Here is a 15,541-nt window from a genome sequence, read left to right as displayed (position 1 = left end):
TACTTCAGTAAACATGGTATTTATTGGAGCAAAGGTTCTCAAACTATTACCTTTAAGTATGTGTGCAATTTTCAAGAGTACGGAGAAAACATCAGTGTCAGAAGACTTAGAAGAGACCTATACTTTAGGAAGAGACCTGCACAATATAAAAGTTATTTTGATGCTAGTAGTTTCATAAAATTGGTCTGACTTGACATTGTACGATTTCTGCATAGCCAGCTAATAGTTTTGAAATTTGTAATCCTTTTTTTGGTTGAGTTGAAACTTTGTCAAGCTTGTAACTATCATGCTTTTCTGCTGAGTCTAAGGTTTCAGCTTTTTCAGTAGCAGTTTGCACACCAAACAGCTCACCGACATCTACATTATAATACTTCCCAAGTATAGTTGCCCGACAAACCCTTTTTCTATATCTGTATAGCGGTAGTGTAACTTGGTCAATTTATCAAACCGTTCACTATTAAATACTGTGTGCACGTTTTAAAAGCTGTTAGCTTGCAAGTTGAACCTTATGTTGTATAATCATAATCAAAGTTCATGTTAATCACCTGTATTTCAAGTAGAAGATACATGTAGAAGGTCAGACTACTTGCATCTTAAATCCTATGGACATATGGCATCTTGTGCCAAAAATATTATTTTCTAAAATGTTCCACAACAGTCATGAATATTTGACTGGCAGAGGTGAAATAGAAAATGATATATCACCCTGACGTGCCAATTGCAAAATGAATGCGTTTCATGCTGCCATGCGGAAGGGTTAATTATGTTTTAATTTCCTAAATTCAGTAAAATTTGTAAATTTGCTAACATATTTTTTTGGTGGCTTTTTGACTTGAGTATGAAAATTTTCCTAAACTTGGTATTTTTTTGTTCCAGTGGTATTTCTAGTGTGGTCTTCACAAAGCGTGGTCAAGCTTTTTATTTGCATTCACCATGTGAATTTCAGCGTTTTACCCTCAGTGCTAGAGACATATTGGAAACAAAGTGTAAAATAGAGCTTCCTGAAGGTGCAAGGCCACCTCTTTTGATTGAATCGGAGCAACCAAAAGAAGTGACAGAAAACAATGTTGAAAATGCTGAACAAGAAAAAACAACTGACATAACAGAATCTGAGAACAAGTGAGTAAAACTTATGCATCTGTGTAGAAACATTGTTTCTATGACTTGTTAGTTGCTATCACAGCTTTAGTCTATAAAAGTTGTAGGCATATAATCTTGTACAACTAGTGCTTTTTTAATTTATGAAGCTGTTAAAGATTTTATTTTCTACATTTAAAAAAAACCCTCATGATTTAAATTTAATTGTGTATTTATTTATCTTAATTTCATATTTGTAATACCAAGTTAAATAAAATCAGAGCTCATATAAAGACATTAGTTTATTTTTGGTTTTTCAATAATGTATAGGAGAAATTTGTAAATTGTGTAAAAAACTGAGCTTTATTGCTTACATTTGCCGTGTGAGTTTCAGTATGCTATATTCAGTATGAGATATTTTGGAAATTTTAAGTGTAAAATGACCTTGCCAAAAATGAAATATCACCTCTTATGATGTTTTTCATTTTTGTTGTAATTTTAGAATCTGGTTTTGGTCATTATTTCTTTTAAAATGATTCTGAATCATTTAAAAAAAAAAAAAAAAAAAAAATTCAAATTTATCTGAATAGGGCAGTTTCCTTTTAATAACACTGCTTAGAGAAATTTTATTACCAAAAACATAAATTGTTACTAGAAGTTATTATTGTTTAAACATATCAGACAGTTGTCTTCTTTTTTGTAAAGCAATTTGAACAGTTTATAAGTACATGGATTCTTATTATTGCAGATGATCAAAGGCTGTTATTTTTCATATGCATTAAAAGGCTATGTATTGGTTAAAACGTCGCTGTTTAGCAAGGCCTTCTCTAATAATAAAGTGTATACATGTGAAGCATAATAGATGAACAATAAAATAATCTAAATGTTCACGAAGTGTTCATTTAATATTATAATGCTAACACAGTGGCAACAGGAAAATAGAATTCTCATTTTCTGCAATGCATTAACTTTCTGTTGAATATTATATTGTATTTTCTGGGAGAATTTAGTTATAGCTATTTTAGTGCTTATTTTCAAATCACAGTAAAAAGCAGTTGGCAGTGATTGTGGCTACGACCTTATCTGAGGATCATCATTGAGATCACTGTATTTCTTAAACGTTTACATTGGATATTTTGGAAGACATAACTTCATTGAAGATGTAATTGAGGAGGATCTATTGGTAATAGATTTTTTAAAAATTTTCTATCCCTTGACCCATTAGTTGATTTATTGAAGTAACTGTTGTATAGAGAGGAAAAAGTGAGCTCGCTGCTTTTAGAGCAGAAATCTTGGATTGGTGGGATCGAAAACTTGTGAAGAGCAGCCATCTATCATTGTTCTTTTAAGAATTGTAATTTAATAGTTGTAGATTTGAGAGTTACTATAAGAAGGTATAGAATACAATGAAAACCTGTATTATTTATGCTGCTTGCATTGACAGCAAACAAGCTGTACTATCACTGAGTACAAGAGCTAACCTATGGTTGAATGGTAAAATTGAAATAAGTAATTGTCCTCAGGCTCACTGTATCGGGGAGGGGGGGTTGTAGTTTCCTCCTGTGTAATGTGATTATGGCCCAGTTTTTTATCTTCCCCAGAATAATCTCTTGCGAGGTGCACGTCTCTTGTTAGGTAGAACTATTGGTGTTGTGCCATAATCTTAAAATCTCTCTTCCCTCCCAAAATTCCATTCTGGTACAGGTTATGCAAACAAGTATAATTACGTGTCTCTGAATCATCTGAATTTTTGTTGCAAATTTGATTTCTAAAGATAATTAAGACGATTTATCCATGCGTGATATTGTATTTTTGTAAAGTTGGATTTTTCAGAAGCTGCTGTGATTAAAAAGTAAACAGGATAAAAACTGTCTAATTTGATCTGCAGATTTTTAAATTTATTCAAAGAAAAAAAGGCTTATCCTTCCTACTGATTAAAGTTTACTTATTCTATATGTTAAAAAAATGTATACTTAATCTAGTGCAGTTTACGAATATTTCTGAATTTCACATATGTGTTTATCAACTGTATGCTTAAATGTCTTTTTGGTAAGGGTTTTCTCTTTGGATAATACAAACCTAAAATATTTGGGAATCACTATGTTAAACTAAAGTATTTAAAATTTTCTTAATGTTTCAAAATTAATGTTTATCATTTGCTAAGACTGCTAATGTCATTACATATTTAAAATACACAATTTATGATTGCAAATATGTGCAGATTTTGGTAACTTGGTAAAATATTTGAATCTTGTCATATTCCTTCTATGGAATGTAATGACATTCTGTATGTAATTTAAAAATTTGTGTTTAAAACAATGGTGTTTTTTTTAATTTAAGAGCAAATGAGGATGAAAAAATGGATGTTTCTGAGAACAAACCTGAGACAAATGTTTCTCAAGATGAAAGTAAAGGAGAGTTGGACATCACAGTTGACAGTGTCAAGGATCACTTAGCGTAAGTTTTCTCCTTGGGATGAGTTTGATCTGTGCAATTTTTCATCATTGAATATTACTTATATGTGAAGGATTTTTTTCTAAAAATCAATAGTAAATGGCTGGCATTTAGTTATAATGTTGCGGATATAAATGTTCAGAACATTTACGGAAGGGGAAAATTATCTGCCCTTTTACTTATGCTGGAAAACACTATATTATTCTTTAATTTTGGCTATTGACTGTTTCATGGATTATGTAAAATCATTTGCTAAGACTAAACATATTTTTATCCTGTTCAGGATGATGGTTAATTAAGCCAGCTGCTATGTATTTAGGCTCAAGTTTGCATCCTGGAGAAGGCATGGATATTTTAAATGATAAAAATCCATCTAGATAAAACTCTGCCGGAAACATTGGTAGAACAAGAAGTGCAAGGAACTCTGGGATTCATCCTTCATGGTGTTAATTAAAATTGGTATGGAGTTAAGCAGTTTCATGGTGTCATCTTAAGTTCTGTTGCTTTGGCCAGTAATAGCCATAACCTTTTTTCTTTTGGGCAGGATGAAAGCCTTGGCCTGTTTTATATTTATATTCAGATCTCCACTGGCTCCAGTGGTCATTAGGGGAGCTGAATGCCACTTTGTTGGGTGTATGTTCGAATCTTGGAAATGGTGTTAGTGTATGTAATTGTGTATACCTTTTTCTTGCTGCTGAATAATCAGTTGCCCTCTGGGCAACATACTTGGTGAAAGGATAGCTAAATAACAGATGTAAGAAGTCTGGCTATTAAATTTTTATTATTTTTTTAAGGACGACAGTAACAAATACCTGCAATTAATATTTTTAAAATTTTTGATCATTTAGTAGTCATTGGCTAGAACATGCTAGCAGACCTACAGAATTTGAAAAGCTGGATAGATACTTATTTTGAAAGTTATGTAGTAACTGATCTATATTCACTAAATTCAGTTTGCGTGACTGAGTTCTTGGATTTTACTTGAAAACCCATATGTCATTTGCATATTTCTGATTTGCAGTTAAGACCTTGTTCCATTAGAAATAAATCATTTAATCAAACTGACTTCATTTATATGTATTATGGTGCATATGTTAGAGGTGATGTCTCTTTGGTCTGACTTATCAAAAACATCATGCTGAATTATAACTTTTGTTTTATTAAAGGAACTAATTATATACATATGTAGATTCAGCTTGCATGCTGGAGGATCATAATTCAAACACAACACATTGCCATTACATTCACTTGACCTTTGCTCTAACTCTGATGCTTTTTAGTTTGCATCTTCCAAGGTAGCTCCTGCAGTGCCATATATCGACATTGTATTCATGTAGTCTGACATGAAAATCATCTTTGTCCAAAGATTCAAACTGATTTTCTAATTACTACATATTTCTACATTAAATTCGTAATGCACATTATCTAGAATAAATTACTGATATATTAAAAATGCATAATGTGCTAAAAATTTACACAACAATGAACATACTTAAATACACAAATTGTTTAAATGTACTCAGATAATTAAATAATGGAAATTCTGTCTAAATATTACTAAATCTATCTATATATATAAAAAAGAATGTTTGTGTGTTTGTTCGCAACTAACTCGGTCACTACTATAGTTATCGTGAAACTTTCTAAAATTCTTTTCTAGGTCCTTGGAAAGGTCGATGTCCACTAAAAAAGGGGGGTGAAATCGGAGAATCAATAGAAAATGCTAATTTTCACCCTCATTTTTCCGAGTAATAACAGTGTTTCATGCTGGAGATAAAAATCTGCTTTATTACGAGAAGTGTCGCCACTGCTCGCTTCCAAATCATGGAGTTTGTTAATGAAAAATTTTAAAGTTTTTTATGTTGAAATAAAAATAGCATTGCCAAACATTAAATACATTATTCCTGATTCCAAAAATTTGTGGGAAGCCATTTTGACTGTTCCCATCTTCATAAAGCTTTTATCGGCCAAGATATTAATTAAAAACTCTGAAAACATTAATTTTCATACTCATTTTTTCCAAGTGGCAACAGTCTCGTGCGTTGGAGATAAAAATTATGCTTTATTTCGAACAGTGTTGCTACCGCTCGCTTTCAGTTTGTAGAGTTTAATAAAAAACTTGTATTTTTTGAAAAATCTACCTATATATATAAAGAAGAATGTCTGTGTGTTTGTGTGGTGTATGAGGACAAACATCGATGTTATTATCCAGTAGTTAGTAATCCCACTTCTGAAGTTGTTACAAGTGATGATCTGACTCATAAGGAATGTCACACTGAACATAACTTTTGCTTTATTAACCTTCCGAGGAGCCCTCTTTTTTGGATGTCATGAAGACCTGTATTTAAAGAGCCTTTATTAGCTAAATATGTATATTTACTTATTTTAGTTTCTATTTTCATAAACTTACATTTATCAAGATGCCATTTATATTATTAATGAAAGTAAGAAAGCAAAATATTTTAAATTACTGCTAATATATAATGAGTGACAAAACTCTCATGACCGGATATAGCCGGTCATGATGCTCAGAGGGTTAAAGGAACTAATTATATACTTAATGTATATACAAGTGTGTATGCTGAGGAATTGTATTTCAAGCACAACACATTGCCACTGCGTTAGTTTGTGTTTTGAACTCTAATATTTCTCAGTTTGCCTAATCATGGCTGTCTTACAATGCCGCTTAGGTCAGGGTCCACTCCTTCCTCAACAGCACTGTCTTACAATGCCTCTGTCGCAGGATTATACATATATGTTAAATGGCTTGTTAAGGACGAGTTTTGTACGACATGGCAAATTTAATACTAGCTAAATTAACATTGCAAGGTATCAAACAACTTTACTATAATTTTAAGTGAACATTTGAGTGAATATAACTCATTTCTGAATATGTAATTAAAATTAGTTTTGTAATAATTCTGTTAGTTAATTTTTAATTTTTTTTTTTATTTAACAGCAATCTTTGTACAGAAGGTGTGACAACTGTCATTGAAAAAGCTGAGTCATCAAAAGTAGTTCAAGAATCAGTGACCAAAATATCTTCTACAGTAGTCTCTACAAAAGAAACTATTGTGAATGCTAAAGAGTCTGTTATTAGTACTTCAGAAAATGCTGTGGAGTCTGTTATGAATGCCACAGAAAATGCTAGAGAGGCTTTCTTGAATGCCACAGAGAATATGAAGGGAATGGTCTCTAGCACAAAGAGCAGTGCTAAAGAAACAATTGTAACAACAAAGGAGACAGTTTTAAATGCTACATCAAATGGTATGTTTTGTCAGGCAAATATTGGCAGCCATATAATTAAATTCAGTGATATCATGTAACAATATCCAGGATCTTTTTATCCAAGTTATTCTTTTTTTACTTGATTTCTAATTAACATATAAAGTTGAACAAGTGTTCCATAAGTCTTGCATCATAGGAATTAAGATTCCAAGATCATAATTACACAGGTGCAACTCTAATAATTTTTTTGTCCTATGAGGCAGGTCACTTAAAATCTCATAGTCAACTCATAGGTACACTTGGGCCAAACAAACAAGGTTTAACTTTAGACGGGCCACCAAAAAAAAAAAAAAAAAAAAAAAAAAAATCCATAGAAACGTAGATTTATTTCGAATAATACAATAATAAACACACACACATATATATATATATATATATATATAGAAAAGAAGAAAAATTTAATGTTTACGTCCTGATACTTGACATCTCTTCTCTGCTATTATCTTTCATATTTCGGGAGAAATTTTGTTTCCAGTGATAACTTTCAACGCTAACCCAAGGTGAGCATCATTAATACGGTTTCTAATAGGAGACTTATTACCTTTCATGACTGAAAATAACTGCTCGCACCGATAAGTGCTACCAAACATGGAAATAATTTATTTTGCGAATTTTCGAGTATTTTCAAACCTGGCTGGTAAATATTTGTAAAATTCAAGCATGCCCACTTCAATGAATTTTGCTTTCAAATTTGAGTTGCATTGAATCTCGATCACCTACATTTGCGTATGGCTGGGTACTGAGTCAATACTTATTGAGAAAATCGAAGAAAACAAAAAACATTTGTCTTTGAGGGAACTAGAATCATTAAACCTCGTTTCAAATTCAGTTGTTAAATTTGCAATTTTTTGATACGAACAAGTATATGAACAAGTATCATCTAAACTTGATTTGTTCATGCTGCACCTCGGGAAGTGTGTGAAATCTTCATTTTTAAGTTGTTTTTCCGAAAGAACTAGTTGACATTTGAATGCTTTAATTATGTCAAACATGCTCGTAATGATATGATCTTTTCCTTGTAACGATAAATTTAAATCGGTTAAGTGTTTGGTTATATCAACCAAGAAAGATAAATCTTAGTAAAACGAACTTACGTCTTGGTTTTTCGTTTTTAAAAACTGACTTATTTCTTCTTTCAAATCCCAGAATTGTTTGAGAATCTTGGAGCAAGATAACCAATGTACCTTGGTATAGTAGGACAAACCTGAATATTCACTATCTAACTCACTTAAGAAAGCAGTGAATTGATGCTGATTTAAATCTCGAGATCTTATAAAATTTATAACTTTTTTATATATGACAAAACATTCTCCATATTTATTACTTTCGTGCATAGAATTTGTTGATGTATAATACAATGCATATGATGAATGTTTGAACCGTGAATTTCACTAAGTTTTTTCTTAGTAATGCTACGAAGCCCTTGTTTTTCCCCGTCATTGATGGAGCGCCATCTGTAGCTACAGAATTTAATTTTGCCGAAGGTAGATTGTATTTCTGCTGAAGTCCAAAAACACAAGTAACACTCCTGTGGTAGTACCAGGCATCAGTATTAGTTCCAGTAATTCCTCAAAAGTGTTAAAATTCTTGTCACAAGAATGAAGAAACGCTGCTAATTGAGCTTTGCCACTAATGTCCTTGCTCTCGTCACAGGCAATGGAGAAACTTTCTAAACTAGATGATTTTGCTTTGATCTGATCACTTAAATTCGCGGCTAAATCAGTAACTCTTTCTGCAGCTGTATTTCGAGGCAATGAAATTGATTGAAAAGCCTTCACATTTCCAGGACAAACAATTTCTCCAGCTTTCATTAGGCATTCCTTCATGAAATCACCGTTAGTAAAAGGCTTCGAATGTTTAGCTATCAACTCGGACAAGACGTAGCTTGCATGTACCGCCGCTTCACTTTCTTGCAATACTTTACTAAACATGGACTGTTGCTTTTTCACTCCTAACTTGAACTCTTTCAACTTTTCTTCTCTCATTAATCCTTCGTAATTGTTATATTTCGATTTGTGTTGTTCGTAATGACGTTTAATATTACATAACTTTGGTACATTAATAGTATTATTACATATCAAGCAGATTATTTTATCTTTTATTTCACAGCAAACATATTCTAATTCCCATTTTACTTGGAATATTCTATGTTCGTCGGCGATTTTTCGTTTAATTTTACTACCACTTGGTTTTGATATAGACATACTGAATACAAAGGGCTCGAATAAACACGGTTAACGTTAAAAGTTAACAAAAATTTATTCTTTCCACAAGAGATAAATCAAAATGCTGAAATATTTCTTCAAAAATATTCTAACAATATCACAAAATGTCAAACGTTTAGCAAAAATCAATTCAAAACAGAGAAACTAATTCTATCTCGCAGCAAAATCGCTACAAATCAATCACAGCATTAAGTAAACAAACAGTTCGCTAGAACTACAGCTACTACTGAGATGAGTTGTTTGTTCTCGGCTTTTATAAGCTTTATAATTAATTTCTCGAATATACTGGAAACATCTATAAATATCTGGATTTTTGTGGATGGCAACAGCAATTACAAGATATTTATTTATTAGGTATTAAATGCATGCGCTGTTCTATTTTTAACCTTCCAACGCAGCTGTCTTTTCAAAAATCGTCTGCGTTGCTAAGGCAACATGAAGCAAATCTAATCACAATTCTAAATAAAAAAAAACTAAATAAATAAATAACTATGAAATCCGTAACAATATGAATTAAGTAATAATTAATAATAAAGCAAAGTGCATGCACCAATATATCATACAAAACTATGATGGGAAAACTGAGACCGTGAGTTCGCCCACATTCGGCTATCAGGGGATGCGTACAAGTTCTGAGTGCATGTGTCTCCCAAAAACCGAAGTTAGCTGAATGCGAGCTACTGACACGCATTTGTAATTTAAGTAGTGTGTGTGTCAGCTCGCTGTGAGTAATCTAACAACACTGAATAAATTATCGTTAATTACTTAGCAATAAACATTTCATTTTTTTCTTCGTCGATATGTTATTTTATTATTATATAGTATTATTTGCCGATATATTGGCCGGGCCGCAAAAATATTTGTTGTGGGCTGCGAGTTTGACATCCTTGATCTAGATTTAAATCCTCCTTCCAGAAAACAAAAATTACTGGCCTGCTATTATCTGTAAGAAAAGTTCAATGACACCTCAGAGTGACTACCCCTTAATATGTTTTTGAATTTAGATCTGATAAACAAGAAAAACTTGATTTTTATAAAATTTTGATACTGGACTTGTGGGACATTTTCCTTTTATTTCTTAGTATTACTTTGTTCTTACATGCTAACATGCAATCCATATGCATTAAAAAAAGCTTTAAGCTGATTTTACTGATGCTGTTGGCTTTAAAACTAAGCTAATTGCGTAAAATATGAATCTTGACTTAGATTTTTAAATGTGTCAGTATCAATAACTAATATTCTTATCAAATTATTTTCTGATAGCAGTTAATGCTTTGCATGTGAGATTATATTTAGATATAAATGGGTCATGAAAATGTATTATTACCATTGCTTATATGAGGAAGTGATTTTACGGTGAAGGAAATAATGTAAATGTCCAGAAAATTGGTTATATAAAATGTGATTATGCTTTTTTGGATAATACTTTGATGCTTTGTCCAGGTATATCTTTTGCATGATAAATATATAATTTAATATTTTGCTATTCAGGTATATTTGATTGCTTGACTATGTCTGCAAGCCTTTCTTGTAACTATCGCATATAGTTTTGTTTTATTGCTTACTACTCTGCATGTTTTGCATGCTGGCTAGCTTCTAAAGAAACAAATTCTTTCGCTTCGAAAATAGGATCATATTTATCATGGTGTAAAAGTTTTGACCTAATAACACTTAATTTTTTCCAATTTATTTCGATGCTTTTTAGAAGCTGATTAGTCTGTAGTTTTATGGTTAAGGGGCATGTATGTAGAATGTAGTTTCAAACATTTTGCATGTTTGTTGTTCCTTGGTGTCTCCCAGCATGCAGTACGGTGACAGGAAGATTGGACAGGGTTGCAGATGGACAAACTGTGGATCATGCTCTGAATGCGATTGCACTAACATCCCTTAGCCGGTCACCAAGATCTGCACATTCTTCAAAGGTCAGATATCTCTTGAAGTTTATGCAAATAGCATGGATTTTGATTATTTTTATTCCACATTTGTTAGATTGCTTGTGTAAAATGCACTGTGTGATTTCTTGTTATTTATGTATACCATCCATGTAAAGGATGGTATAGTTATGTCTTTAGTATAATCTATGAACAAACTAAAGTTTTACTTTAACCATTTTAACAAAGGACTATAATAGCAAAAATATGGTAGATACCACAGTATTAAGAGTCATTTTTAATAAAATAGTGTATGATGAAAGTGACTGACATAAATGAAATTTAAACTCATGTGGTGATGGTCACATGTGACTGATGCAGTCCCAGTATCTTATCGAAGTGTTGGTCACATGTTCCCGACATGGCAGTTTGTGTTAAAATTGGAACATTGATTTTTTTTTAAATATTTATCCCTGTGTAAGAAATTTAATACAGTACAAAATATGTTAATTAGATAAAATTCTTCAGTTGGTATGTCTGACTTATTCCTAAAAAATTTTATAGTAGTATGAAAAATTACATAATTTAAATTACTGTAATTATATAAACTGTTCAATAAATAACGAGACTAATTTAGACTCTGCAGCAGTGAATTTGTCCCAGAATTGATATTTACTGTGTACTTATGTAAATGCTTATGTAAGTGCTGCAGGTCACTTTCTATGATGCTTTTTTAGACTTGCCTTTGTATGTTTTGCGACTGTATACTCCCAAGAAAAATTTTTATCTTGTGTATTACTGTACAAAAACAGAATTTTCTCAGATAAAAAGATTTTGTCTGAAACCAAACAAAAGGAGCAAAAAGCATGTGGCTGTATTTGTTTTTGAAACAGTTTGATGATGGAATTTTTCACATCAGTCCTTGCATTGTCTTTATGAAGGTATCAAAAGTACATTTTGGGATATTCCCATCTGATAGGATTTCACGATTTAACAAAATTGACATGCTGTTTGTTAGAGGAATCTGATGTTGATAACAATAAGTCTTTTTAGCTTGTCCATTTTCCAAAAAGTCTGAACCATCGAAATAGTGTGATTGTGTTTTAAGTTTATTTCTTGTTTTTTATGCTTTAGCAAGGGAATTAAGATATCATATTTATCCAGAAGATTGTGGCAAACATTTGTCTTTACAGAAAGAATTCTGGTTTGTGTGCTTTCAGGACAAGTCTTATTTTTTATATTTATATATTAGAACTAAGCTGTGTTCACATCACTCAGCTATTTCTAAGTTATATTTACCGAATAAAAATAGATTGATTAAATGTGACAAGATGGATGAGTTTCATAAAACTAAAATTTTTATTGTTAGTGTAAGTTTTTACTGTGTTTTCGTTCAAATGTCTGTTCTGAATAATTTCCGTAATCCCCTTTCCTTTCTGCATAGAATAAAATGGCTAGGAATATTGTCTTTATTGTAAGCTAATGTGAATGCTGCACAAGTTTTTTTGTCGAATAATGTCTTAGTAATTGACTATCTGGCTTATGAATTATGTACATTAAATTAACTTTACATACAAGATGAATGCCATTTTTTATTAGGGCAAATGAAGTATCCGTTCCTAATGTGCCATTTCCGAAGTGCAATAAAATTAAAACTAAGTTGTTGCTGTTTGCAAATGCACTTTTGACATGCTTACCCATTGACTTGATTCTGCGGCAAAAGTTCTTAATTGCCTTTTGTACTGCTAAGCATTGGAGAAAATTTTCCCTGCCAATGAGTGATCAAGATGCTGGAAGACATGTTAGTGGATGAAAAACCAGGAAAATAAAGAAGTTGAAGGAGGGAACCGTACTGCAGTTCAAGACAGCCTTCACCATTCTTTGTTGCAATATGAGGGCAAACATAGTTCAGCTTTAGGACACAATTTCTTTTGACCATTGGTGGATACTTGCATACAAATTTGCAGTGTATTTCATGGAGTTCACCGTTGTAATGATCTGTACTGTTGGTTTCATGGTGTTGGTTCTTGTCCACTAGACACATTTTGCAGTGATCTGTCACCGAAACGAAATCTGACAGAATAGTGGTCCGAATGCGCTGTTGCTTTTTCAGCTTATCATGCAGTATGTCCTACTTTGAATATATGTAGGAAAATCACATCTTATATTCTCCATACCGTTGTTACGAACTGCAATCTGTCTAGTTTCCTTGTCTGTTTACTGAGACGTTCTGTAATGTTGAATGAATGGTCAAATCTCAATTATGCTGAAATTTCTAGATTTATATTAAAGCAAATCCAAATCTAACAATGCCTTTTATATTTTATTTTAAAATTCAGATTGCAAAATTTGATTTGCAGAATAAGATGTAAACGTTTCTGATCTGTGTTTATATAGCACTAAATTCGGCAATTTGCAATCCCATTGGAAGAGAGATTTCTTCCAGTCAAGTCATGTTTGCTGGAAGAAAACACCCAGTCAAATATGACTGGATGTTTGCTGGAAGAAAACACCCAGTCAAACATGACTGGATGTTTTCTTCCATATTTGACTGGGTGTTTGCTTAAGTTCATCTGGATTTTTTGTGTCAAAATTAGTTTTTTTATTTTTTTTTTATTTAATAGCTTTTAGTAGCTTGTTAACATTACATATGGTATTTGTATTGTTTTTGGCTAAGTTAAGGGCAAAAGTATCTTACTAGAACTGCAAATATTTATTGGGTGCAGATTTTTCACAGAAGGCAGTGTTATTAGCAGAAATAATGGGATTTAATTAGACATCTTTTATATTGTGTCCTTTGTCATCTTGAATGCATTTCTAAAGAATAAGCTCTCATATTTATTTGGACGTTGTAAAACATTTGCTTAATCTATTTAAAGGAAGATGCTGTAATCATTCTGGGATGTAGTTGCAGTATAATGTGCCTACAGAGATTGCTTGCTTGTAATTCTTATGTGAGAAATTAAAGTCATTGCCTAGAATGAAATTTCTGTAAGACATGTTCCACTTCAAAATTTTTTTTCAATTCTAGTTTACAATCAAATAATATATATATATCAGTTAAGGGGAAAAAATTCCACATTTAAAATTTAGACTTTAAATTTTTCATATGCTGATAATAACACAGACTTGCACAAAAAATCAAACTTGGATTGCCATAGATTTTGTAAATTCTCAATCCAGGACCCAGGGGGCCGTATAAAGACTTGAGGAGGGATTTTCCTCCAAAAGTGGTAGAAATGGTAATTGCTGTATGGAAATTAATAAGCAGAGCAAAGTGAAAACAAATACTGTCTGTGGAGGTGCTAATCTGAAGGATAATGGAATATTAAAAAAAGTTAAGATATTACAGGGTTCGTAGCGGTCCTTATAAGTGCTTATAAGTCTTTATATTTGAAAATAAAATATAAAGGCCCTTATAGGTGCTTACTTTTTCTTTAAAGCTCTTATTTTTTTTTGTTTTTGGTGCTTATTTTTTGCTTTTAGTGCCTTTTTTTTTTTTTTTTTTTTTTTAATGAACGCGCTATTTTTTCCCATACCAAAGCCGAAAACTAAATAAACAACTTTTCTTCCTAATATGGAATGTCAGATGGTGAGTCATACTCCCGGAAATAGCTTTTTCCCTTTTCTCTGCATTAACATAACCTTTGGTGCACGAAGAGTAGACTAGTGCCCGTCGTTCTGTTGGTCAAAGAATTGCGAAAGCAGTAGAAAATCCCGCTACATTCGGTCAGTTCATATTCGTGTTTATTATGATTGTTATGCTTATATTATGAGCATATGTATGAATGTTTATAATAACATAGTTGCAGTAACTTCTGAAGTATAGTAAACTTCCAAAAATGGTTGTGTTTTAACACAGATTAGCTTTCTAAGGAATAATATTTGGAATGGCTTAAATAAAGGGAAAGTAATCGAATAGTCAAAATAGTTTCATTTTTTTGGCCAATACATTATAGAGTATGAAGGTTGGGAGGTCTCCCCTTTCTCCGCAAAATCTTGAATATTGAAACTGTATATTCAATTTCCAAATATGCGGGTTAGTTAAGCTTTTACCGTTAAAGATGACTGCACGAAGCAAATTTCTGTCTTCTGATATCAGAAATGTTCCTCTTTTTTACTTAAATTACTTTGCTTGCAATATCTGTTAAGAGAAAACTGATATACAATGAAAAGTTAGAAAATGTTCAGAATTTAGATTTAAATAACAATATTGAGTGGAAAAATAAATTGTATTTATTATTAGGTTCCAAGCGAATACAATAAATATGCCTTATTATTTATTTTCTCTATTTTGAACTTAAATTTCATCATTAAATCTTGTAATATAGTTTAGTTCTTCATAGTTTTTTTTTTCTCTCATTGTAAACTAGTTCTGTAAATTGAACTATTATTTAAAATTAAAAACAAAACAAAACAAACAAACAAAAAAAAACAAAAAAAAAAAAAAAAATTAATTTTTTCCCATGTTTGAGGTAATGCTTATTCTCTCTTAATAAGTACTTCATTTCTCATATTTTAAATTACAAGTCTAATTTGTAAGGTTATGCAGTTGTGTATGATGTAATTAGGAAGGTGCTTATTTTTTTTCTTAAAATGTGCTTGAAAAGTGCTTACAGGTGCTTA

The 15,541-nt window shown here is 31.7% G+C and overlaps 1 protein-coding gene across 2 annotated transcripts in view; it reads left to right on the top strand.

Moving 5' to 3' along the window:
- LOC118198911 (lethal(2) giant larvae protein homolog 1-like) overlaps positions 1 to 15,541 on the top strand; it is a 115,307-nt gene that overhangs the window by 93,731 nt on the left and 6,035 nt on the right. The window contains exons 22-25 of one of the 2 annotated variants that reach the window (XM_085806565.1): positions 877 to 1,119; positions 3,418 to 3,534; positions 6,491 to 6,798; positions 10,845 to 10,966. In XM_085806565.1, the coding sequence (XP_085662691.1) occupies positions 877 to 1,119; positions 3,418 to 3,534; positions 6,491 to 6,798; positions 10,845 to 10,966 (790 nt within the window). The remainder of the gene's footprint in view (positions 1 to 876; positions 1,120 to 3,417; positions 3,535 to 6,490; positions 6,799 to 10,844; positions 10,967 to 15,541) is intronic. The other variant, XM_085806566.1, reaches the window with a different exon arrangement.

Source organism: Stegodyphus dumicola, chromosome 12 (genome assembly GCF_044657685.1).
Source record: "Stegodyphus dumicola isolate Sdum_Otavi_A_Nest chromosome 12, ASM4465768v1".
NCBI classification, from domain to species: domain Eukaryota; kingdom Metazoa; phylum Arthropoda; class Arachnida; order Araneae; family Eresidae; genus Stegodyphus; species Stegodyphus dumicola.
The sequence above is the reverse complement of the archived record's forward strand: the minus strand, read 5'-3'. Positions and strand labels throughout refer to the sequence as shown.